General features: G+C 47.4%; 2 protein-coding genes across 3 annotated transcripts; one reads left to right on the top strand and one right to left on the bottom strand.

Moving 5' to 3' along the window:
• Positions 1 to 3: 3 nt before the first annotated feature.
• CIMAP2 (ciliary microtubule associated protein 2) lies at positions 4 to 15972 on the bottom strand. The gene is made up of 10 exons (XM_006258602.4): positions 15847 to 15972; positions 14680 to 14767; positions 13973 to 14077; positions 13678 to 13794; positions 12803 to 12940; positions 11314 to 11457; positions 10621 to 10785; positions 8560 to 8688; positions 6286 to 6413; positions 4 to 4102 (listed from the first exon to the last, which is right to left on the bottom strand). Exons 1-10 carry the CDS (start codon positions 15894 to 15896, stop codon positions 3952 to 3954), a joined length of 1215 nt encoding a protein of 404 aa, XP_006258664.2. The 5' UTR covers positions 15897 to 15972; the 3' UTR covers positions 4 to 3951.
• TTC22 (tetratricopeptide repeat domain 22) lies at positions 10739 to 26614 on the top strand. 2 transcript variants are annotated; one of them, XM_019479187.2, is made up of 9 exons: positions 10739 to 10957; positions 12151 to 12251; positions 16186 to 17798; positions 19974 to 20029; positions 20564 to 20679; positions 21422 to 21540; positions 22050 to 22211; positions 25159 to 25311; positions 25960 to 26614. In XM_019479187.2, the coding sequence occupies exons 3-9, from the start codon at positions 17193 to 17195 to the stop codon at positions 26488 to 26490; spliced, it is 1743 nt and encodes a 580-aa protein (XP_019334732.2). In that variant the 5' UTR covers positions 10739 to 10957; positions 12151 to 12251; positions 16186 to 17192; the 3' UTR covers positions 26491 to 26614. The 2 variants fall into 2 exon arrangements, with proteins under 2 accessions (XP_019334732.2, XP_019334733.2); XM_019479188.2 differs by having other exon boundaries at positions 12151 to 12385.

Raw genomic sequence — 26614 nt, 5'->3', positions numbered from 1 at the left:
GTTTTGGCTTCCTGTTTTATTTTGGTATGGTTAAAACCTGAGAGCATCACAGAGCGTGCCCGGAAAGTAGCACCCAGCAAGAAGTTGTTTTCAGTTCCAATGAAGTCAGTTGGGTTTCATCCTGGTGAGAGAGTCCAGCCATGTAGAGCAGCTTGTAGGATCAGGGCTTAATTCATTCTTTGTTGCCTTGGTAAGTATTGATTCAAGTAGCTTCCTGCTTTTCTTAGTAATCTCAACCGTGAAGCTGTTTCTCCTTGTCCTTATCCTTTCCCTTTAACCACTTTCTCCTAGAACAGTGGTGCTCAACATTTTGGCCTCATGAGTCAGATAAGTGACCCAGAGCCTGTCTAGAGGCCAGATCGGGCCTTAGTAGGCTGGTGTCACATCCCACTGGGATTGGGTCCTGGGGGGTCCAGCACTACCCCCTCCCACCTCCCCACTCTGATATTGGGCCCTGGAGCCTGGTGCTACCCCAGCCCAGCCCTGCATGCTGGGCTCAAGCTCTACCACCACTCCTGTCACCAAATTTCTTGACCCATGGGGAGCCCTGTAGATGGCATGGTGCTACAGGCTGGATCTGGCCTACAGACCAGAGGTTGGGCACCCCATTCTAGAACAATTTTCTGTGTTACTATGACTATCATTGTAAATTGGGTACATCAAGTGCTATATTTTGTATTTTATTTTATTGTATTTTAAGTGCACCATTAGCAGTTCCTTAATACAAGAGCGACATGCATCAAATAAATAGGGAAGTAATTTGTGAGTCAAGAGATGACTGAAGAAGCCAGTTCAAGACCTGTGTGTTTTATTGCAGACATGGCAACTAGGAGTGGAACCTGGTAATGTCAGATCATAGCGCTTTCCATTTGTCTCTCATCTATGCCACCATAGTGAGGCGAGTTTGCTCTAAATGATTGATGCCTTGTCACATGTCATGTTTTAAACGTACATCTTCCATACAATTTTATTTCAGCATTAAAACTAAGCTGAGGGCTGCCGTGGCTTTTTTCTGCTAACCTAAATCTTTTTGGCATGTAGCTGTCACACTGATTCCCTAGATTAGGATTTTTGCTGCTAGAGGAACAAGTCTTACATATTTCTACACTCACCTGAATTTGCTAGCTGCTGGCTGAGTAACCTGAAATTTAACTAGTCTATGAAAGCAATTATATAAACGCAATTTGCTTATAGTAGCAGGGGACTGGGCCCAGTGACTGAGAAATTCCCTTCCAGTCCTAAATTCCTACGAACGATCCAAATCCTTTTCCATGTGACTGGTTCCTTTTGTTACCCCTGCTGTATTGCTCTAGCTTATGCATGCCCGCCAAACAATCCAGACATCTTCATTTTGCTCCACCAGGGACCTCCCTTTTTCCCACCCACTCATTGTATTACAACAATCTATTTCTTTCACTGACCATATTTTTAGTGGCATTCAGTTGCTTATCCCACCAAAGGCTAATTGTAGACTGATTCACGTATTTAATCAGGCTCATCTAACATCTAATTACAACTAAAATTATCTCAGTCAGGTAAGAGCATTATTAATAGAGCCTGCAAAGATTAACTAGTCCAGAATATTTATATTTATTGCTGTCTCTTATACTTTCTACATTTCTCCAGTATCTTCCCATATCATCGTTACATAGTAGGTAGGGTTGGAAGGGACCTGAGCAGATCATCAAGTCCGACCCCCTGCCATGGCAGGAAAAAGCACTGGGGTCAAACAACTCTGGCAAAGTGTTCATCTAGCCTCCTCTTAAAGACCCCCAGGGTAGGAGCCAGCACCACTTCTCTTGGAAGTTGGTTCCAGATCCTAGCCACCCTGACAGTGAAGTAGCGCCTCCTGATGTCTAGTCTGAATCTACCCTCTGCCAGCTTGTGACCGTTATTTCTTGTCACTCCTGGGAGCGCTCGGGGGAACAGGGACTCTCCCAATGCCTGCTGGTCCCCCCTGACTAGTTTGTAACAGGCCACTAGATCCCCTCTCAGCCCTCTCTTGTGGAGGCTGAACAGGTTCAGGTCCCATAGCCTCTCATAGGGCCTGCCCTGCTGCCCCCTGATCATGCGAGTGGTCCTCCTCTGGACCCTCTCCATCTTGTCCACATTCCTCCTGAAGTGTGACACCCAGAACTGGACACAGTACTCCAACTGCAGCCTGACCAGTGCCACATAGAGGAGGAGGATCACCTCCTTGGACCTGCTCGTAATGCATCTGTGGATGCGTGAAAAGGCCTTCCTGACCACGTCCCCACACTGTCGGCCCATGTTCATTTTGGCACCAATAATGACTCCAAGATCCGTTTCTGCCTCTGCGCTGATGAGAAGGGAGTTTCCCAGCCTGTAGGTCTGCTGCTGGTTCTTCATCTCCAGATGCAGCACCTTGCACTTGTCAATGTTGAAACCCATCCTGTTCTCATCCGCCCACCCCTGTAACCTAGACAGGTTACAGGGGTGGGCGGATGAGAACAGGATGGGTTTCACATCTTTCCATATCACGTATTTCACCAGTTATAGGTTTACCTTTCTACCACATTCATAATGTTTCCATTGATGATGCTAGTTTCTCCCCTACAACTGTGATTGATAAGCCATCTCCAGAAGTCTAGAACTGGAGAAATTGCACCCTAGCACTAGCAATTTGGTTGTTGATGCTTTTCTAACGTGGCTGTCCTGATCTGGTAATTAGGGATTTTTTAACCTAGCTATCTTAGATAACTGTAGTGGTACAGCTGTGGCTCAGCCACAGCAGCAGAACTCGCCTAAGGACTGGTTTGAAGACCCACACAGCTCTCCTGCTGAGTTGCCAGCAGTAGCCATGCTGGCTCACTTTTGGCATGGGTGCACGAGCAGCAATCGCAAAACTGCAGAGACATACTAGAAGTTGTGAGGTTTGTCTTGGTTTCTATTCCTAGTCCTGAACTTGCCATGCTCTGTGACTGTGGGGTAACTCCTTGTCTCTCTGTGGCACTAATTTCATGTATAGAATAGGTATGTGTTTAAAAGGGTGATAAGAAACTTTAATTGCTAGAAAAAAGCAAACGTAGTGAAAGAATGGTATATTCACTTGTGTTCTATAAAGTACTGCTGTATATTACTGTAGGCTCACTGCAAATCTGCATTACTGATAAAATAGATTATTAAGGATTTTCACTCATTACTTTTTGAACTACAGTGTGACTGTATTTACCCACTTAAAGGTATGTCTCTGCAGCAATTGCTGCTGTCCCTGCACCTTGTGTGGACCTTCCCAAGCACAGGTACTGCTAGCAGTGGAGCTGAAGTAGCACATAGCTCAATGCACGCAGTAAAAAGCTGCCTAAAACACTTGAGTAAATACAATTCCAGTAGCTCCTGTCTTAGCTAAAATTTAAAGCTTATTCAGTGCATCTAAAGCTTATTTAGTGCGGGATGCAGTCACAGCTGTGATTACAATGCAGACAGTCAAAGGTGAACAGATTCTGGTGAATATCACCAAAATACTGAGGTTTTGGCCACCAGAGGGCTCACTGTTTTCAATCAATGCAATGTTCAAAATTTTCAGTCTTCAAACATGCACCTCTAGTTTTGTAGCATTAGGTCCTGGTAGGACTGGCTTTTATCCCTTCTGTTGTTTAGTTGGAGAACAAAAGCTGTCAACTGCAATACATAGACCATCTATGATGCAAACAAGGCACACATGCACTTCTTTGAATCACTGATGAAAAAGGGAATATTAATTTTGCGTGAGCTTTGCATGGCAAACTTTCCTTTGAAAGAAGCATGCCTAAGTAACATTCTACTAAATTCCCCTGTTGTAAATTGTGCCATTTTTGTCCCAAACCAAGGTGAAGACCGCTCAGTACCGATTGGCAATGGAAGGTAGCTGGCAGCTCAAAATAGATTTTAGGACAGAGAAAAACTGGAGGTCATTTTACAATCTCTTGATCTGTATGCAGTTGTCTTAACTCATCTCTCTAATAATTTATCCACGGATATTTGCTTTCCAGCATGGACATAATTTTCAGAAGAATCAGCAGCTTGTGCAGACCGATCTGGCTCACTGGAAGCAGAAGCTAAATTGTGCCAATAGCTTTTACTAACAGGCTTGATTCGCTCTCTGGAAAGGAGGAGAAGACAAAATAAGATGACACAAATTAGTGACTATATTACTTAGTTCAGTCCTAATTAGTGTTAAGAAAAAGCAACCCCCAGCTTGACTGCAGTAATACTTGATTGTTAACTTTAAAATGCAACACTGTCCAGAAAAGTGAGTTCTGGGTAAGTAGTATTTCAGTGTGAAGTTCTGCCTAATGCATTTGTATTCAGTCACAAATGCCTGTTTTTATTAGTACTGGTATGGTAGAGCTCACAAAGCTGCGATAATATGAAAACTGCATTCTGTTATGGCTACTATATCAACAAAAAGATTTCCTAGCTGAGTTCCACCTGCAGCCACCAAATGTTGCCCTCTGTTACGACTCTGCAACCCTGGCAAAGACAAGGGCCTAATAATTATCCAGAGATTAAGAAAGAAAAGTAGAAGTAATTCTGACAGAGCTATGCTAGACCTTCATTCAGACCTGTAATAGAATTTTGCTAATCCTTAGTCCTGAGGAAAGGTGAATGAGCAGAAAGCTATAGTAAATACCAGTACGTTATGTAGTGCCTTTCTTCCAGTGATGTCAGAGCGATTTACAGAGGCAGTAAGTGTCACTCAGCATATGTAGATGAAACGGAGGCCCTAATTTGAAGCAGCGGGTTTAAAAAAACACAAACACTGCTTCAATTTAGGGCTGATTTAAACCCCCGTGTCATGCACGCACCCTGCTGACTTACCTGCCTCTCTGGCGGGGAGGGGAGGTCAAGCTGCCAGCTGGCGGAGTGGTCCCTGGGCTGGGGGGGGGCCTGGTGCCCAGTGCTTCTCTCCGTGGCAGCAAAGGCCTCTGCCAGGTGGCAGCTGCCCACAGGCACCTGGCTTGGGTGGTCCTGGGGGGCACTGCAGCCATGGAGGGAAGCACCAGGCCCCCACACAGCTCAGGCAGGCAGGCAGGCATGGGAGGGGGAGAGCAGGCTGGCTGCTTTTCCTGGGTAAAAACTGTTTTTCCTGGCTGCTGCCAGGCATGAAGCAGGCAGCAACAGGTGCCCAGACTCCTGGGTCCTGGCAGAGGAAACACCATGTATCTAGGTCCAGGAAGGCAGTTTTCCTTAAGCCTCCCAGGGATAACTGTTCTCCTGGCATGGTTTAGTACCTGCCGAGGTGTTGGGGGTTAAAGCCCACTTTATAGAAATAGGAGGCTCCTCCCTAGCTTGCTCCTGCGGCCATATGGCTGAGGGCAGGTGAAACTTGAGGCCATCTGAACCCCAAGCCTCTGGGCTTGAGCCTGCACATAGGATGTCCACCAAAAGACTTTGGAAATATCTGAAGCCCCTGGTGGGGATGGAGGATGTTTGCCGGTTGTAGGGCCAGTTATGATTCTGGACTCACTCATGGATTTGGACTCAATTTTGCTGACTTGGCTTGGAACACGAAACGTTTCTTTAAAAAAAAAACAAAACAAAAAAAAAACTTCACTCTGTGGCTGTAGGGCAGCAAACTAAAACTCCTCAAAGGAGTTTTAGTTTGCTGCACCCCAAATCATTTAAGGCACATTTAGCTGCCGAATTTCCTACAGCGGCTGGAATTAATGCGCAATATGCCGCCGAGGCACGCAAACACTGGCACCATTAAAGCAGTGTAAAAGCATTTAGCCTGCTTTAAAGTGTCGTGCGCACACACCTCTTGTTTCGTCTACACACTACTACTATGGCCATTTTAGAGATGGGGAACTGAGGCACTGGGAGGTAAAATGACTTGTCCAGGGTTACCTAGCAATGCTGTGACAAAACCAGGAAGAGAACTTGCATGTCCTGATTCCTACTCCAGTGAACTGTCTGCTGGCCAGTGCTGCTTTGTTTGCACTAGACTGACCTTGTATTTCTCTCTAAACTCATCACTAATTTATCAGAATCATGTGTATTTTATTAACAGAACAAACTGTAATGATCACATTAAAAGATCCAGTTGCTGTTGTGTCTCAGCATCTAACCATCTTTAATGTTTTTAATCATTAACTCAGATCTCCTGAATCCCAGTCCTGTGCTCTAACTCAAGAGTATCCTTCCAGAATGTAGGCTATCACTTGAAGAGTCAGTAACCTGCAGTAGGTCTCCTGACCGCTGGCAAGAATTAGAGGCTTTACTATGTGCCGGTGTTAAAACATCACTAACTTCAAGCAGCCCGTGAAGATACATTTCACTTACAAAAAGCACGCATCCCGCTCCAGGTCATTCAGGTAGCGTTGCGTATCACACAGGTAAAGCGAACGGTATGTCTTATGAGCACTTTTTTCCTGTTTTGTGATGTCATAGCGGCCAACACCGACAGGATTCTGAAACGAGAAAGACGTGTTCCTCTTTTACTTATGGGGCAGTTATACACTGATGGAGCAAATGGGAGGTCGGCTAAAGACTTACAGGGGAACAGGATCAGGGCATACATTTAAAAAAAAAAATCAATTTTTTTGTTAACAAAAACAAGGACTACACTTGAGAATGAGGAAGTTAAGAACCTGGCCCTCTATTCAGGTAGGAGCCCTTACAATTAACCATCACGATCAGATCTTACAGGGATAGTTACCCTGTAGGAAGCTGAGATGATTAATTCCCCTTGCTGTAATGTGATTTTCCTACTGCCTACAGCTAACTGTAGTTGAGTTCAGCTTTACAGAAACTTTGCCACGGAAATTTAATCTGCAGAGTTCTCCCATCAATTATACAGCAGTCTTCATCCTTGACCTCTTTCAAGTTGTCTGTTCCCTGCTCAGCTGCATAAAGGAGGGAAACTGCATGGAAGTCTGTTCCTTGTCACTCCCCAAGGTGGGCTATTTCAAATTAAAGCTTTTCGTGGCATCTTTGAGCCCTTTAGATTTTGTTCTAGCTCGCCATGGGAAATCTGAGAAGATTAATATAGATGCTCTAAGAAAGGGCAGTAAGGAAAGGACCCCAGACCTTATACCACCCCTTCACTATGCTGCAGCCAGAGGAAATAGTGGTTTTTCAGTAACAGTGGGCGTGTCTACATGAGACACTATGTCGCCATAGCATCTAAAAAATAACTGTGCCGCTGGGACTGCATGGTACCAAATGCACAGTCAGGGGCACATGTAGATGCGCCCAGAATGTGACTTTATTGATTATAGAGAAATAGTGCTTTGCACCCAAAGAATTCAATTCTATCATTTAATTTAAACCACCACTGAAATGCAACCACTTGGTGGAGGCCAGTAACCAGCTATTACAAAGCAGAACTGAGGGAAAAGGATTTTTTGCTAAAAGAGACTGCGGTAAATCCCTTGTCTGACATAAAGTAGCATAATGCCTGCACCAACAATGGCAGAAGAGGATGCTGATCTGACAGAGAGAACAGTATTACTGAATTAAGAGAGAACAGTAATACTGAATTAAGACTGGGGACCTACCAGATACTAGCTGATCTGTAATAATTATTTTGTGTGTCTGCTTTATCCCAGAATAAATAGAAACTACCCTAAGGAACAAAAAAAAATTACTGCTGTTTAGTTTCCACTAACCCTGGGACTTTACAGTGTTGAAAATTTAGAAATTTTGCCTCTAAATCTAGCAGGATGTGGGGGCTCCACTGACAAAAGGTATGTGTTAAGGATCCTTGCTAGCAAATGAGCCTATGGAACTGAAAGTTTTGAACTTCCTCTTTAGACAGCCAGTCTTAAACACTGTCTGAAATGCACCCACCTCTGAAGCCAGCAGCTTGTACCTCACACCCACATAATGTTCCCATAGGGAGAGCAGGATGCAACATTTTGAACTGACAGAAAACAGAACCAGTAACTGCAGCTGAAGACTGTCTTTTCCCATCCTCACTCCTCCATGGAGTAATCAGATTTAAGAGGAAATGCAGTATGTTTTGGCAGAGAGCACTCCTACCAGAATCCCAGAGTACCCACAATCCCATTAAGACACCAAATATGAACCTCCTGTGTCCTCGCAGCATATGGAACTGCTTGTACATGCTCTCCTACATATACAATTCCACCTGGGTCTGTGTCCAGTCATATTGTGGATAACAGAGAGTGGATCATTTGAAGTAAATCAACAGGACTCAGATAACTCTTGAACTAATGAATATAAGGCAGAGTTGAAACTGCCCTTTTGCAGGGAAAGGTTTTCAGGTAGGTCATAACCTGCCACTGTAGACAAGTAGCATTAGGGGCACCATAGATGGCCACTACGTGACTCAAGGGAAAGGGAAAGAGATCAATGCCAATGCGACTCCTTCCACTGAACTCAATGGTCTTTGGATCAGGCGGAGGGAGGCAGCGTTCCACTGCTGCTTCTGCTACCCCATAAGCAAGCAGAACAGTATTACATTTGGGTTTCCAAGTATCCCTTTCTCAAGTTGAGATGTCAGTAAGAGGCATGAAATTATCATGGAAGGAACTGAGAGCCTGGGAATTTTCATGCCTCAACATCTCTTTTTACCAGTCATTTTCTACTCACGGAGTTTGCAAAAAAGAGACAGCACGATCTCCTGTCAAATCTTTTTGCAGATGACAAAAATGGAGGTTGATTGTCGTACTCTGATCTCTCAATGGGTTTTGGATCATAGGAGCCTGGCCCTGCAGCATACTACAACAAAATGCGACAAGTTACAATGCAAAGTAGTGACAGCTGCACAGAGTCAGGGAGATTCATTTAGGTTCTATTTCAGCTTGGTTCATGTGCAAGTATCTCACTCAAATCCTTAGCCTTAGGCATCTACTTAATTACCTTGCTGAATCAGTGATTGCGTTGAATTCTTCTGGTAGCCACAGAGCTGAGAAACAGTTCTTTGCTAGAGATACAGGACAGGAAGTAAACTCATTGCAACCATGGGTGTAAGCTCCCCAGAAACACTGGAGATCCAAGAAGCCGCTGACCCTACGTTTCCAGTTAGAATTCAGCATAATGATCCACCACTCCGCAGCATGAATACCCACTTCTAGTCACATGCAACGTAGTACAAACCCACTCCTGCTCCCACCAAATCCAAAGGGAGCTTTGCAGTGCAGTTGGGTTTGTAAAAGGGACTACAGGAAAAAAACCAATACAAACCTCCTTACTCAGCCATTCTTTTCCCTGTATGAATTCAGAGTCATATTTGCTGATGTTAGTGGCTGGTGTAAATTGTTAGCTTTTCTTTAATCCCATTAGCCCTGCAGACAGGGCTGCACAGCTGCGAGACAGTGGCAAGGTTTATACTCTTCATGCATCAACAAAATCATTAGCTAGACTCCAGTTACAGAGAGCCTGGATGATGTTTGAGAGGAAAGAACTGCTTGACCGTCAGGGCCCAGGATAAGTTTGTCATGATGGTATTAAATATACTACCCTTTCCCATACAGGGTAGTATACCTGAGTAGACTTGATCTAAAATCGCAGGGAGACTAGATCAAGTGAGACCCATGATTACTAGAATTATCAAAATTATTTTGCAAAGCATTTAATGTTGTGTATGTAACTTTAAGAATTTGTTTCAGTCTCTGGGGGTTTTCACTTATGCTTGAAACTCAGTGCATTGTTCATTGCTTTGCTGGCTGGGATGGGATCACTCAAGATTCATCTTAACATCACTGAACACATACAGTTCCAAGCAAATGCTTCAATAAGTAGAGAGCAGGGCTAGATACCAGCATCCAGAGGCTTCAAAATGTCAATCCCAATTAGCAGGCTTTATTCTCCAATAATTTGTGATTGATGATACCATGTGAGAAGCAATTTGTTCACCATGTTTGGCTGAGCAAATGGAGGCAATCATTTTAATCCAGAGGCTTTTCAGGTAAGCGAGCCAACACAGGGTTACCTGCTGGTGCACGTATGAGCGTTATATTCTGCCAAATGCATTCAGCTGTTTGCAATCATTTGTAGCCAGCCAATATGCACCCAGGAGTGACTTATACTCAGAGGGTGCATTGGCACTGGCTGCTTAGTCACTGCTGTGACTGCAGCTGGTGTAGGTAAATCCAACTGTTTTTAAAGTAGCTAGCTCCAGCCCTGCTAGTGCTGCACATGGGGTAGCAGGGAGTTAGGACAGGCATCACAGCATTACCCTGCTTCTTAGGTGGGTTTTACAACTCCAGTGAGGTCCATGCTGCCATATAGCCACATCATGTCTACACTTCCTAGCCTCTGCAGTATGGACATATCCAGGGAATGGTTACTCTGGTACCATGTTATGCAACTAAATGGAGTAAGAGAACATTACCAGGTACAGGCCTAATCACTTTCCCACTGCTACTCTGATGCTTGTTCCCCTTCCCCCCATGGTTTTCTAACTTGACCCCAGCCTCCAGGTGACCAATCTATTTGTAGACCCAGGCTAATGAGCCCACCTGTGGCACCATACAGAGCTAGGGAGCTGTATTGAGCAGCACAGCTTGCTAGAGTTCAGAGTCAGGTAGACATGGTTTTCTGGCCTTTCCCTTTGGCTTCCTAGTTGCCCTGGTGCCCAGTGGTGTATTTGCACCAGGTGCTATCATTTACTCAAGGGAAAGGAGAGGAAAAGGACAGGGCATCACCCACCGCGTCCCGTGGACATTGGCTGAGTGTAGCCCAGAAGATTCGCTCCGTGGGGCAGCCTGGGTTTCGTGCGAGAGTGCTGAAAGCACCTTTCTTCTTATTGTTCTTTGTCTCCAGCTCCTCCACAAAGCTCTTGGGATTGCTGGCACCCGGCTCATAGAGTTTTTTCTAGAGGAACGAAGGAAAAGAAGTGTCTATTGCTGGAGGAGAAGGTGTGATGTGGCTGTCTGAATAGACCCCATGGCTCCTGGGGTCAACCACAACATCTGCTGGTGAGGAGATCTGATCCAACTCCAAAGTGGAGCTAAACTGTGACAGGTTGGCTTCCACTTACCACTGGGTAAGAGCATGCATGTGGGCAGTTACCACAAAGTAGCTGATATATGATAAAGCCTTAACTATATCATAAGCCTTTAAAGCTTTACCCTTTAAATGGGTTGTACGTCATAGCCAGACTCTAGGGCAACTTGATGTAGCTGCATTGACATAAATGGAGCTGAGCTAATGTATCCCCATGGAGGGTCAGGCACTGAATGTTAATGATCTGAGACCCTCAGTGCAATGGAAAGGACTTCTTAAAATAAAAAAGGTATTTAACGTAGCAGCAACCTTTTTCTAATAACAATCTGGGAGGATATTTCACTGTATCACTGAGCAGACAACACCATTGCCTATTAGTGGGCTGGGGGTGCTTACCTCGACAGCATAATGCCCAGAGATAACTGGCTTTGACCTGTCTCCAGAGAAAGTGTCATATGGACCTCGTTTACTGACCACACGATTCAGCAGCTCATCTATGCTGTTTTTGAGATTGTAGGTGCCTGGTCCCAAACCGCTTCCCTAAAATAGTAGAGAAAAAATAGACCTTAGCGGTGATATTATCATGGTGTTGGTGAACTTGGCTGTGATCTGCAGAAGCCAATTCAAGAGTTACTTGTTGGCTCGTGCACCAGGAGAACGTTATGTGTTCAGGTGACTGTAGCTCCCAGAAGCTCCCTCGGAAATCAGGCCTCTACCATGCTACACATTGTGGCCACGTCTACATGAGATGCTGATTGCACAGTAACTTGTTACTACTGCACGGTAGGTTTGCATGGCACAAAGCATGATGCGATGCTACTGTGCAGTAGTAATGAGCTACTGTGCAGTCAGCATCACCAAAAACCGTTCAGGGACACTACTGTGAAGTGACTCTGGTTATTGCACAGTCATTTAGTACTTGTGTATGGCCGCACAGTAACAACTGTTCAGTCAATGTCTCATGTAGCTACAGCCTGTGTGTAGTAAAACAGTCCCTCCTGCAGAAAGCTATCGGTTTGGATCGTGACTGCTGCTCCCTCTTGAGTAGTCGAGTGAATAAGGAGTCCCTAAATTAAAAGAAATGGCGTGTCAATCCTTTTGCATGGCAGCTTTGAAGTGGAGTGACCTGCACCAGCCCTCTAGTTTAGCTGCCTTTGCTTTGGTCCTAAAGCTAGAACACCCTTGGGAAAGCCCAGGATAGGCTCTGAACTGTTTCCTTTGGTCCTCCTGTAGCTACTCCATGAAGGCAGGGAGCTGGGGGCAGGAAAGTGGATGAGAAGCAGCCATTCTTTGTGGCCTTGTCCACTGATACTTCACTGATCTGTGGGATAAAGGTAGGTAAGTTCAGGTGACACTGAAACTCACAACCTCAGGGGTATGGAGCTGCAGGGAACTCCACAGTGATGGCAGCACAGCTCCTGAAGGACCCAGGCCACGAGGGGGCTCACTGGAGCTGCTGTCCTGACAGGTAAGCTCCAGGTTCTGGCACTCTTTCTCCTTCCCAAATCTAGGGAAGCCCCAGAGCCTTCAGGAAACTGTCAGGTGAACTCTTTCCCTTGTCTTTCCTTTGACTTTTCTTCCTCTGGTGCAAGCCTGCTGCCCTGCCACCGGCAGCAGGGAGCACACTAACCTCAGGCAGCATAGTAGTGAAAATGCAGCACTTGGTACCCCCTCTAGGGAAAGAAACTCTGGCCCCATCCTGGCCCTTTAAAGATGCACGGGATGAACAACAGCTGCCTTCTGTATAGAAACATGGCAGCTAAGTACAGGAGGGGTTGCCTCGAATATGGCGCCTTCCCTTTGTTTCCCGTTGTCAAACCAAAGACAACAGCCTTCGCACAAGCCTGTCCAGGGTCTGAATGGGAACTGAATAACCCAAACTCACTGCTGCGGAAGGGAAGATGCATTTTGCAGTTCTGCTGTCCATGATCCCTTGAGATTTTGCAGAAAATGTTTCCTTCTCCTCTATCAGGGCATAAGGGTTTCCATTCCTGCCGTAAGTTCCTGGGCCAGGGTAGCAATCCTGCAGGGGGAAAACACAAAGAGAGAGAGAGAGGAAATTTGATTAAACAAATAGCAATGTCATTTCTGACCTAGAGCCAGACGGACGTCGGAGCATAGCAGAAGAACTGATTCATTGTCAGACTTCATCACGCACGGCCCAAACAGCCCAGCACACAATAAAAAGTACAGCCTTGCTGCTACCATGAGCACTTGTATAGGAGACACACTGGCTGTGCTGTGAGCCCGGGGACTGCAGAGGTGCATAGCTCCCTAGTGGGTAGGTAAGGTTCCTTGTGGGGCTCATCTACACAAAGGCAGCGCAGTCTGGGCCCACTAACCTACAGCTACTCCCAGTAAGGAACACGGAAGACCCTGCTCCAGGGCAGAGCTGGCTTCAGCCTGGTGGGAGCTCCACCTGCGGACATACAGGGACTGCAGCTCATACAGACATATCTGAGCTAGCTTGAGCTCTGGTGGCAGGATAGTTGCAACGGCACAGAGCTCAGCACATATTGTAGAATCCACCCAGCAAACAGGATAAATTAACCTATGCTGCCATGGCCAGACTGGTACCCAAAGTAGTTCATTTAAAGCTGGCTCAGGTACATCCATACTGTACTTTCAGTCATTGCTGCTGCAACTGTGAAGTAGACGGACGTCCCATTCTCTTCCCCTACTATGTCTCCTCTGCATCACATTACCTCCCTGTCTTACTAAGTTACCATAGTATCTCTATTGCTTGAAGCCAGTCCGTACCCTAATGGTGTCTTTAAACCTCTCTTCTCCGGTGTCGCATATACCTCTAGTACTTGAAGGCCGGGTCTCTTGCAGGAAATCCTTGATGTTGTAAGTTCCTGGTCCCAGTCTGTCTTTCTAAGTGAGAAAGGGATTGTAGAGTATTAAGCCAGGTTTTTGAGCCCAAAGCCAGGCCTGGCACAGCTCCTCTTTTTTTTGATCAATACTGTCACAGTGAACAATCCACAGATTGAACCCCAGATACGGTCAGATGTCTGGTCAGTACTAGTGAGGAAGCGTCAAACCCAAGCCTCACCAGGTATTTGGTTTTCTTCCATATCTCCTTAAAGTGGAAATGGGGGATTTGGGAAAGCCGTGCTGCTTCCTGCGCTTTCGTCCAGCCTGAACTCAAAGTCTTCCCCTGAAATGCAGAGCAGAAAAAACATGTTTGGGTGATCCTGGAGGAGTCTCTTCCTAAGTTTCTGCCCTGAAATAAATGCTTTTTGTGTTTTTCCATTGACAGATGTTAGTTTTATATGGAGAGATCAGACCCTTAATTGTCTCATCACAGCATTTACAAATTCACATTCAAGAAGGGTTTGCAGGGCAGGAGAGAGAGCATGTACTTGAGGTCAACAGGGCAATGACAGTTTACCTCAATTGTGGGTCTTTCTCAGGATTCCTTGTGCTTGGAAGGAGTTGCCAGTAGATCAAATCTAGCTGACATGATACACTTGGAGGAAAAGGAAGCAAAAAGGCTGATATATTAGATAGGGCCCAATCACGGAGATCTGCGGGGCTTCAGTGGAAACAGGATTGGGCCCATCGCAGGGAGAGAGGGTCAGTTAGATTCAGGGAGACTATTATATCAACAGAATGGGGCCACACAGACTTTTCTTGGCAGCTGAACTCTGGAAGAAGAGTTTCTACAGCTGTACCTGTCTAGAGTGGATCTGCTGCACAGTCTTTTATCCCAGCCTTAAATAATAAGGTCCTTTGTACATAATACAGCAAAAGACTCACCACATCTGAAGACACCGTTTTGCCATTGGACTTCTGTGCATGGGTGCTAGGTCTCTTATCCTTTGAGTAAGTCAATGGCCCACAAAACCTAGGATAGGATGATGTAAGTACACTGTTGGTGTGTCTATACATGTGCTTTAATGTGCAGTAGATTATTCTACTGCATACTAAAGCAGCACATAAACTGTACTAATGCACTTATGCACAATAGTTTACTGTGCGTTAAGTGTCACTAAAAAAAGCATTCACTTTTGCTACTGCGCAGTAGGGCAGTCTAATGCACCTTTATGTAGTACCTCATATACTAAATTTAATGCGCAGTAGCAAAAGTGCATTGATGAACATGTAGACGCACCCTGTGTGTTCTGAGTCAATGCAAAGCAAAGCAGGACTAACACCACAAACCTGAGCCTGCCCTTGCAAGTGCATAGGGCTTGATGCATTGCCCATTCAAGTCAGTGGAAAGAGTCTCACCAACGTCAGTGTTTATTATATAGCAAGCCTTTGTTATTGGACTTCTGGCCTGATCGTTCAACAACGTAGGTGCTTCATTTTAAACTTGTCGTGAGCCCTGTGAAATGTAGCAGGATTACTCAGGGCTGAGTTCTGAAGGCAAGGGATTTCTCACATGAGGGACCTGGACTAGCTGATGCAGAGGCATTCAGAGTGTAGTCACCCAATACTGTACCTGCAAGACACTGTTGTGGTGGCACAACAATGTGCAAGCCAGCCAACATCTCTTCCCTCTAGAGGACACACCATCATTGTGTGTTCCCAGGGAGGCATTTTTTAAAGCATCTCGTTGGACAAATTCTGCCAGGTGTTTTTTAGGCAGGTGTATTTTCTCCTCCATTTGGATTGTCGCAGCTTCACCGCTGGTACATAGCTGCACAGACATGTGAGCATGCGAATAGCATAGGCATGATGAGTGCATGCACGAATCCGAGGGCTGGCTGTGTGCATGACTCAAGTATGCAAGAAGTCCTTGTTGCCTTTGTATGCAAGAATGTGTATGCATGCCGTCCACACAAGTTAGAACATGTGTGTGGCTGATCAGGCCGGAGCTGAGCCCAGCACCCTTCCCTAGCGCTCCCATGACTCTAGAAATCCCAGCCGGTGGCCGGACCGAAACTTTCCCCCTTGCAGCCTCCTATGGGTGGCTCTTACCTGGCTGCCTGAGTCCCAAAGGGGGCACCTGTGAAGCCCTTTGATGCCATGCCCCGTTCTCTGGTCCACAGACCGGTGTCCGAGGCTCCCAGCTGCTCTGGAACTCTGCTGCCATGACAACCACAGACAGACGCTCCGTGCCCTTTTGTTCCCTTGTGTCTGAAGGGGGCGGAGCTTCAGAGCACCTTACCCGGTGCAGGGGGTGGGCTCTCGGGTCAAAGGGCAGTATTGTCGGTCAAAGCTCACATCATGCCCTGCCTTGGGAGGAGGGGAGGGATGGGGTGGCTTTGATCCCCCCTTCTGTCCCTCACTTTGCCTTGATGCCTTGATTTTTGTCAGGTGTGCCCAGGATCTGAAAGCCAAGATACACCTTGTTGGGCAACACCGTCTCTGAACATGGGAAAGCCAAAGCAGCATCATTAATAGGAGTTCCTCAGATTGAACCCCAACATTGTCCCTGTCCAATCCCTTCTGATCCACGTTGCTCCAAAGCAGAGATCCAGGCCGACAGCCAGAATCCAGAGTCTGGATTGGGACCAAACCCTTATTCCTGAGCACATTTTAGACCGTGTTTTTTGTAAGAATTGTCCAGCTGCGTTGGCAGGCTCAGGTACCATCTGAACAGATGTGTGGAGGGTCACCCGTTAGCCGTGCTACAAGGGTACAGAGGTGCCACTTTTTCTCCGACTACAGTCGGCCTCACCACGGGGTGGGACAGTATTAGGATCCCCTCCACTCTTGCATTCCCATGGAGGAGTCAGCCTTGATGCCACTTGCACCCCACTGAGTGGTAAGTCACGGTCCACTCGTCCACACCAAGCGGCTGAGTTAGGCCGCTGCTCTGCTGCTGTTGCAGGTGGGGGCTAGCTCTCTTCTAGGCTGCTGCAGGGAGGAACCATGTGAGTGCAGACCAGCCCTTTCTCTACTCCCTCTTCACAGTGGCTGCTGAAGACCACGTGCATCCAGAACTCGCAGCCCTCAACTGCACCTGGCTAGTGGTGATCAGCGCGGACAGTGTTTGAAATGAAATTTGGCCTCAACCTGTTTATTTTCAAAGACATTTTGTGACAGGGAGAGAAATACAAGGCAACCTTTGGCCGTCTGATCCTCACGCCGTGCACAGGGGGAGCTACTACAGACCCAGCGAGACTTTTCCGTCTTGGCATCCTGTGATTTGCTGGGCTCCAGGACAGCCCTGAACAAGCAGACACACAGGGAACAGCAAGCGTCCTGCACTGCCTCTCCCAGACAGGACTCCTCCCAAGCTGCCTGTGAATCAGCTAAACCAGAAGAGCAGGTCAACAGACAGGCAAATTGGCTCTGAGAAGAAGAAAAGGTTGGGAGGGATGGGAGCGCGCTTCGGGATAGACCCAACGGCACTCGCCATGGAGAGCACGGAGGAATCGGAGGTGGATATAGACATGCTCCTCAATGACCTGGAGTATCTTCCTGGTCACTTCCACCTAGAGATGAACCTGAACTTTGAGCCCAGCTCCCCTGTGAATTTGAGAGAAAGAGAAATGAAGCTCAAGAAAGAGAGCCTCATATCTGAGCTGGAGTTTGAGGCTGGCGCCTTGCAGTATGCCATCAGGAACCTCCTTGGGGTCTTCTCTTTCCACCTGGAGGAGACAGAGTCAGCCAAGGAGATTTTCCTCGGCATCACGCAGGAGGACCCTGGCAATCTCAACGCCTGGGCCAACCTGGCCTACGTGTACGACCGGCTAAGCAGTGAGGAAGAAGAGGCAGAATGCACTGAGAAACTCTCCCACCTCATGGGCCTGGCCTCCAAAGACGTGTCCCAGGGGGATGCCAGGCTGAGAGCAGCCCGCTGCTTGGCAGAGCAGGGCTATGCATATGCCTTTGATGTGGGGCTCGTCAGTGATGAAGACAGGATAGAGAAGCTGACCTCTGGCATCCTGCTGTATGACAAGGCTCTGACTTACGGGCAGCAGGTCAGTAATCGCATGCAGCCTGCTGTTTAGTGTCACTCGTTGTGTTTGCCAGGTATCGCCATAGGTTCTTTGGGCAGAGCAGTAAAGTGTTTGGTGCTGCATGCACCAAATGACCAGCTCCTGACTGATGTCTTGTATGATCAGGAAGGCAAACATTATGCTCAGAGAGTGTTAACACCAGGGAGAAGCTCTGGGAATCACTTCTCTATCGGCTTTCCACTCTCCCCAGTGTTGGGTCATTTCAAATGGGGAATCTCAGTGAGATGAACCCTGCAAGCCGGTAAGACAATGCAGAGGTGACCAGGTTCTGCTGAAAAGGCAGCACAATTCTGCAGCACATGGAAAACTGAAACATCCTTTCCAGGTAATCAGGACTGAGGGTGGTTTATGATTCCACCCATACCTTTTCTAGCTGTTCAAACAAAGGTGTGTCCTGCATACTCTGAGCATGGTGGCTCTACAGGGGCTCATAAAAAGCAGGTGACTGGTATGGAAGTCAGTTTGCTCAGGTGAAGCATTTGGGTTGAGAGGCAGTTTTATTTATTGTGAGAGTGTAAAAGGCAGGGCGGATGTCTCCTAAGGCAGCAGCAGAACCAGGAGCATCAGGTCAGCAAAAAGGTCTGTTGATTTTCTTTCAGGACACTAACAGGACTGAGTTCTGCTAGCCAAGCCCATGCTTCAGGCAAATCATCCCACTGAAGGTGTCTCATGGGGGAAAACCCAAAAGAAATCAATCTCTTGGGAGAGGCCCTTTCCCCAGACTCACCCAGTGCTCTGTCCTATGCAGCTCCCAACTGAATGCATCCTCTAGGGCAGTGGTTCTCAACCTTTTTTTGTACCAGGACCCATTTGTACACACCAATGGCCAGTCCTGACCCAGTAAATAGTTTAGCTCCCTGGCCCTGCTGGTGCCCCTCACTCTTGACCCGTTGCCCCCCACCCCCAGGTCTCAGCTCCCCAGTGTGTGGGGCATGGGGGGTGTATAAGGTATGGGGGGCCCTAAGCAGCCTCTTGCAGGCTGGAACTGAGCCAGCCTGCAAGGGAAAAGCTATGGTTTCCCATGGTTTTCTTCTTTAAAGAATCTATTTTTAAAGTTTGATCCAATTTTAAAGTTTGGTCACAACCCTTTCATATATTCTTGCAACCCACTTTTGGGACATGACCCACAGGTTGAGAAACATTGCTCTAGGGAGAGTGAAAGGGATCCACCGCAAAGCACCTGCCAAACCTGATCTCCCTGTGGCTGCCAGAGCGTGAGGAAGCTACTTACCTTGTTTTAAACGTGGTAGTGAACCCAAGAACAAGATAGGACAGACTTATTTTGATACGGACCCTACCTGCATGGAAAAGTCAGTGGTAGCAAATCATGCAGCCTGTGGCTGGAGTGGTTTAGCCTAGCCTCAGAATAAAGAAAAATGAGAAGCCAATTTGTGTCAAGGAGGAAAGTTGCTTGCGGGGGGAGTAGCACAGAGGCCTGGATGGGATGCAACCAGAAACTCCTGGATTCTATTCCCAAGTCTGCCACTAGCTTGGACGAGTGACAAAACTACTGTCAGCTTCTCCTTCTTTAAAAAGGACTGATTAGTGCATTAGGTTTATGCAGCAATTTCCCTCTGTTTTATAGGGCTCAAAGCTGCACCAGCATTAATGTGAGAGAGAGCTGTGCCCTAACCCAGCCAGCAAGGCATTGGCTGGGTCAGAAGTCAAATCTGACTTCGAGTCACAGCTCAAGCCACTAGACTCTGAAGTAGTCACCTGCTGGCAAGACCTCCAAGGGTGCCCAGGGTTAGTCCATTCGTGTCTGTGACACGCTATGGGACTGGTAGACGAAAGCATGCACTGGGGGACCTGCAGAGCAGTGTGAAAGGGAAGATGTTTGCACAGCACAATCAGAGAAAAGGCTGTGCAAGGGGTCATGTCTGGTTAGGAGGGAGCCTTTGTGTCAAGTTTCGCCTTGGTTAAAAAGCTCAGGGAGCTTCAGTGGAGCTACAAGAAGCTGAGGATCTGGCCCAGGGCCTCACAGTACTGAATACAAAGTATTTGGAAAATTACTTGCCCAGGCAGAGTGCGTGTCCTTCTTCCCCATGGCCATCTTTTCTTCTCATAGGCCACTTGACTCCTTCAGATGATGTTCAGCTGTTAACACTATTTCCTCCCAACCTTTCCCCATTTCAGATCCCTTTAGAGGAGAAAAGAAGCTGGTACTTCAGCATGGCCACCCTGTACATCAGGTAAGGTACAGAGTACCTGGCCCTGAGCTGCAATAACCTCACAGAACATAGATGTTAGGGGTTGGAAGGGACCTCACAAGATCATCAGGTTCAGCCCCCCTGCACTTGGGCAGGAAAGACTGCTGGGGTCAGATGCTTGTTTTGTGATTTTTTTTTTGTGGTGTTTGGGGGGGGTTGCTTCTTCTGGAGCTGTAGAAAGGGTGTTCAAAAAGCCAAGTCTGGCTCAGGGGGATACAGTGATCCAGGCAAGTTAGGAGGAGGGACGTGAAACTGCAACGTAGGAAAAATTATGACAACAGTACCCATCTTTGCCAGCCTTAGTGCAGTTACACTCCACTATTTCCAGTGTAACTGCAAAGCCTAATTAATGCATGCAAGCTACTAGGCAACAGCCTGCTGAAGCACAGGCCACCAAAGCATAGCTCAACACTGAGCCACCCAGCCACTAGCTGGTAAGGGAAGCAGTCATGTTGGGTACAGGGGGCTGGGCATCTAGAAGAGCAACTGAGCCCACCTCTGGCACTCTTGTGACAGGCGAGATGGGATCCTGATGAACCAGGAGAATGACGAGCAGAAGAGGCTGCCTGCCTACAACAGGACCGTGGGCCTGCTTCGACAAGTCATCAAGTCCCCCAGTTCTCACTACCGAGGTAGGGGAACCTGCTTGTTGTAGGCAAACTCCAGAGCTCCTCATGAGAAATGCCTCCCAGACCTCCTGGCTTTCAAGCCTGCCTGCCAGCAACCTCAATGGGGACTTCTTTTCAGGAGTGCTGAGCCTCTCTGAGTCCCATCCCTGGTCTCTGCTCGGGGCCTGGATCGGCAGGGTGCTACAGTCAAGCATGTGGCTAATCTCACTGAAGGGATTAGGGCTCGGTTATGTACTTAGTCATATCCTTGGTCCCTTACCAATTTAGGGCCAATGTCATGGATATCAGGAAAGCCCATGGGAACTGAATTGATGGCCTTGCTCTGCTTCCTGCTCTGCAGGAGCCATGGAAATATTTTCTTTTAAAAAAACCCAATGGATCAGTTGCTAATTCCAAAGGATCCCAGAAGTGGATCAGCTGTGAGAGCAATCACTTCCCCTCCTCCTCTGTCAGGATCCAGGGCAGGCTGGGAGCTGAAGGGTAGGGCAGAGTGGGGGAAGCCAGAGTCACGCTACGTGTGGATTAACACAGCACTGTGGGCTGCCACCTTCCCAGTCAAACATGTCCCATAAATGCTGAGCTCGCTGGAAATAGCTCCATAGGGAAACGCGTCTCTCTGCCAAGGCTCCTTAGCCAAGACCTGTTTCCAAACTGGAACCTCCTCTTCAGCTTGGCTGCTCAGGGTGGGGAGGTTTGAGCATGAAGTGGCTCCACCGCTAACCTGCTCTGAATGCTGCTCCCCTAGCTCTGGCCTGGTGCTACCTGGGGATGCTGCTGGAGAAGAAAGAAACCTTTTCAACCACTCCCATGGGGATCCATGACTGTGGCTACTCTGGGGCCGATCCTCTCGACTGCTTTGGCAAGGTCAGTGCCACCATGCAAACATCAAGTGTGGGAAGCCCCAGCTGCCCTGACCTTCCCACTCACCTCTATCCTGCCTTTCCCTTCACTCCCCTTCCATGCCTGCATCCCTCCATTCCCCCTACTTAGAGGCAGCTCACAATACAGGGAAGGCCAGCACAGCTTAAAGATCTCAGTACTACCTATACAAGCAGGATTGCTGTCAAAATGCAGGACAGCTTCCAGCTGGTGTGACCAGCTTAGCGTCAGTGAAGGCAATGGAGCTGCTACCTAGTGCTGCCCAGTAACCTCAGATGGACGTAGGTTGGTTTGTTCAAGGGCTACAGTTGCTGGGATGGGAAAAGGCTTAGCCCAGGCATTTCTTGGACCCCTTATACTTTTGTCTGCTTCAACAAGCAGCTGTGCTGGTGCATAAGACAGATTGTCCAGTGCAATGAAAAGTGTTCGTGGCTCAGTGCACAAGATGGTAAGTCACTCATGGCAATGTGTTTTGGTTTCTCTGCTTTTCGAAGGCGATAGACATAGCAAAAGACAATCCAGCCACACTAAACCGCCTGGCAAAGATCTTCCACTTCAGAGGCAAGCAAGAAATGGCCATGGGGATCTGCAACATGGCACTAAATGTTGTTCAGGATCCAGAGCTCAACTGGCAGGCATACTGCACACGGGCCAAGGTAGGTCACTCACCGCTGAAATCAATGTGTCCAAATGCAAACGGTGCAATTTGAACAGAGCAGCTCCACCCTCTGCCATGGTCTGGGCCAGGGCAATGTTTTTAGCCACTGCATCATCTGCATAAAATTTGAGGTGACACTAAACTTTCCAGAGTTTCAGGAACTTGCACTGCAGTCACTGTGGCTTTGGTGGCCATGTCCACTTGGTTTCTGGAGTCACTAAAACAATGCAGCCCTCTGTCTTCTGGCATCTGGCTCAGACTTCGTAGCTGATCCTGGAAAGCCCAGTGGAATATCCAACCTTGTCCTACAGGTTAGGGTCACAGAAAAGTAGGCCTAGAAGGGACCTCACAAGGTCATCGAGTTTAGCCCCCTGGTCAAGGCAGGACTGCCCCTGACTAAACCATCCTAGCCAAGTGTCTGTCCAACCTGCTCTTGAAAACTTCCAAAAATGGAGACTCCAGCATGTCTCTGGGTAGCCTGTCCCAATGTCTGATCACCCTCAGAGTCAGAAAGTTCCTACTAGAACGCAAGGCCCCAGTACAGCAAAGCACTTGGGCATGTGGTTAAGCATGTGAGTTGTCCCAAGGATTCAAGTGGAGCTGTTTCAGAAATACCACATACAGCTATTGCCTCACTACCACAGAGCAGTAGGCAATGAGCTGGAGCTGCCTCCTAGACAAAGCGGGGAGGTGCACTTGAGGGGCCAGCACACAAACACTGCCTGCTTCAGGAATTGCTCTCTGCTATTCAGACAAGACTGTTAAGCAAAGGCCACATTTGCCACTGTTGAAGAACCCTGGGGACCTGCCCCACTGCTGTCTATACAGTAGAAGCCCTATCTGAACAGTGCTGCATGCTCCCCACCTAGCTGAGAGCATCAATAGCTAACTGCAGAGAGAACGGGAGAGAGCCTCTGTGCCGATCAGGAACAGCCACGGCATCTCCAGGATGCATGAACAGCTACCCGGCTTTGCATTCCCATGCTGCCTCTAGAGCAGCGGTTCTAAACCTTTTTCAGTTGATGTACCCCTTGGTGTCAGAGTGAGACTTCACGTACCCTCTTTCAATGGGAAATTAATTTTTATGTCAAACTACGTGTAATCCCACACACATGCGCATTTTACAGTAGTTTCAAATTGTCAAGACTTTTTTTAGGCCCTTCGACCTGTGTTAGACAATATATGAAATATATCTCGTGTACCCCCTGGGGGTACATGTACCCCTGGTTCAGAACCGCTGCTCTAGAGCAAGCGTTACAAGTTTAGGTGTGGTTTGGCCAAGGCCAGGCATGCTGGAGCACTAGGCCAGCCCAAGGCACACTCATGGAAGCTGCTGCACGCTTGCAAGCAGCTGATTTTTCCAAGTTGCGCTCCCTGTTTGACTCGGACACAAAACAGCACTGACTCAAAGGCTGCTGACTGGCTAAAGAGGTTTAGCAGTGGGGGAAGGGTTGTGCATTTCCTTGCCTCCCTTGTTCTGCCCAGACACAGCTGCACTAGGTACATATCATGGAGTCATTCATATGCTTAAAGTTAAGCATGTGCTGAAGTGCTTTGTTGAACCAGGTGCAATTAATTACACGTATGCTTAAAGTTAAGCAGTGTGGGGTGTAATGTGAGAAATGAATTAAACGCTCCTTTGCATTTTAAGCTGCCCTGGGGGAGAGCTATGGAACCAATGTTCCACTGACTTGTGGGAACTATAGCCAAGGCACTAAGTGCCTTCACCTGAGTTAAGGTGTTGGGAGATGTGGGTTGAAATCCTAGCTTTGGCACCAACAACTTAGCAATGGACAAGCCACTTGAGTCCTAAGGGGTTTATGGGGGTGACGTCCCATTGATGGAAGTGACTTCACTACTTAGGTACCTAACTCCTACTGACTTGTAACGAGTTTTAGGCTCCTAAGTCATTTAGGATCATTTAAAACTTTCACATTTCATCACTCCAGGGCTCAGTTTCTCCCATTTGTAAAATGGCATTGATGACACTTTCTAGCCTCATGCAAACAGAACTGTTGTGTACTGCATATTTCCAATAATATCAGTTGCAAAGATAACCTTAAATAAACATAAAGTGAAATGTCACTTTATTATTTTTACGTAAAGATGCCTTAAGAAATCAATTGCAACAGAAGCGAATTCTCAGCCTATCTTGGCTATCTTTAATATGTGGTTAAACCTGTCCTTCAAAAGAGCTTCTCTCAAACTTCAGCAGTGGGAGTGAAACTGAAAAATGTAGCATTAGAAAGGTTCCTGAAAGCCAGTTTGTATCTTAGACTTCAATCTGAAATCTCTCAAGTGATCATTTCTGCAGCTCTTACTGAGGCAAAACTCTTTGCATAGTCAAAGACATGAAGCAGTACAAATAAAGGCAGATAACATATAACTGAGGGGCAGGCCACCTTCAGTTCCTATTCAGTAGTTAAAATACACAGATTAATAGGCATTGATTACTACAAAGGAAAATTTCAAACATGTCTCTGGCAGGTTTTAGGAGTATCTTGTTTTAGACACTTGGATACCTTTGTGGCAGAATAGCTATTTCCTCAGCTGGTGTAAGTAACGGGGATTTGCATTGCTTTACCCTAATGCAGGGGTGGGCAATTATTTCAGGCGGAGGGCCACTTACTGAGTTCTGGCAAGCCATCGAGGGCCGCATGACAGGCAGCCAGGGGCAGATAACCTTTAATTTTCTACATTTTTTAGGGGCCTTGCGGGCCAGACAGAATGGCCTGGTGGGTTGCATCTGGCCCACGGGCCACATTTTGCCCACCCTTGCCCTAATGGCAGGTCTGGCCTGACACATGCAAAGTCTTTGTCCTAACATAATTGCAATTTAAATCAGCCTACCAAAACTATAGGAACTCCAAATATGGTGTCAGGTGGCAGAAAGCTGAAAACACAGATGTCCCAAACTGAGCTACTGTGCTTCCTCCTGTTGCTAGATCCACCTTAAGCTCTATCTGCAAGACCTGGAACGTGCAAAGTTGGGTTTGGGAGGAATGCCAGACAGGAAACATCTCACCAGTGCTAAAGAGGATCTGGAAAGTGTGGTACAGGTGTGCCCGTGCCTGAAGCTATACCTTGACATTGGCCAGGTGAGTAAATGCCCATGTGCTCTCCTCTTCCAACGAGGGCAACACCTCCTGCTTTCAGCACCTTTGTCTTCTTATTTACATTTGGTACTTAAAGAAACAAGAGCAACAGAGAAGGTACAAACACTGACAGCTCTGTTACAACTGTTTGAGTCAATAGTGGAAGGGCTGGAAATGGAGGAAGTTAAAACTGTTGTGTCAACGGGTGTAGTGTCAATATAATGGCCCTGGTCCCTGACTCTGCTGTACTCAGTCTCTGGCTGACCATGTGGCAGATCCCACAAATGATGCCATAAATTTTAGTGTGATCACTGATGATACCAGGTGGCCTAAGGTGCGGTTTCAGAGCACTTTTAAGGTGTCTTGCTACAGCCCCACCAACTTGCTACCAACCCACCCACTGGGTACACATTGAAGGCTGCCTCCAGCTGTAGATTGTCATTTGGGCTTGTAGTCAAAGGCAGCCAGGTGTGATGCTGGCCATATAACTCGGCTGTGCAGTTGTCCTGCCTGAATCACACCAGCCCAGTGGGCTGCTAGGCCCAGCTGGACTTTTGATCTTTTGGGATCAGGCTGTAACTGTAAAAGTCTCTGGAGTTTGCCTTGTAATGGTGGTTGTGAGAGTACTACTATTTTGCCTTTTGTCCTCAGGTCTATTATTACATGGGTGTGGATGCCATACAGGAGCTGTTCCCAGTGGATGAAAACGCACTGAACAATGCACTGGTATTCCTCGCTAAAGCCATGGAGTTTGACCTGGGGGATGTGTTACCCGGAATACAGCTGCTCCGAGGGAAGTGTTTGAGGCTTAAAAATGAAGAGTCAAATGCCATTAAGTGCTTCAAGCGAGCAATAGAACTGGACAATGTGGGCTCAACTAACACAGAGAGCTTCCGGTGCCTGATAGAGACGCTCCTCATGCTGTTTGGTCAAAAGCAGGTGAATGCTGAGATGCTGATGCAGGAGGTGGAGCTGTGGGTAAAGAAGGCTGAGGAGAAGTACCTGAAGCGCTGTGTCCAACAGGAGCTGAGGCTGGTCTGGCGAAACCACATGGCAGAGGTGATTGAACTCGCCAAAGTGATGGTCGCCAGGGGGAAAACGGAACTGGTGAAGCTGCTGTTAGAGACAATAAAGACGGACTCTTACAAGGCCAAATTGAATGAGCGGTCAAACTCCTTTTGAATGGCTGCTGTTGACATTGGACCCTGCAGCACAACGGCCACCTCTTAGTGCCCATTCAGACATTTTCCGTTCCCCAGGGCCTTGTAAAAGAAGGAGTCGGCAAACATTAAATACTTAACTTGGA

The sequence above is a fragment of the Alligator mississippiensis genome, chromosome 5 (assembly GCF_030867095.1).
Source record: "Alligator mississippiensis isolate rAllMis1 chromosome 5, rAllMis1, whole genome shotgun sequence".
Classification (NCBI taxonomy): domain Eukaryota; kingdom Metazoa; phylum Chordata; order Crocodylia; family Alligatoridae; genus Alligator; species Alligator mississippiensis.
This window is presented reverse-complemented; position numbering and strand designations above follow the sequence as displayed.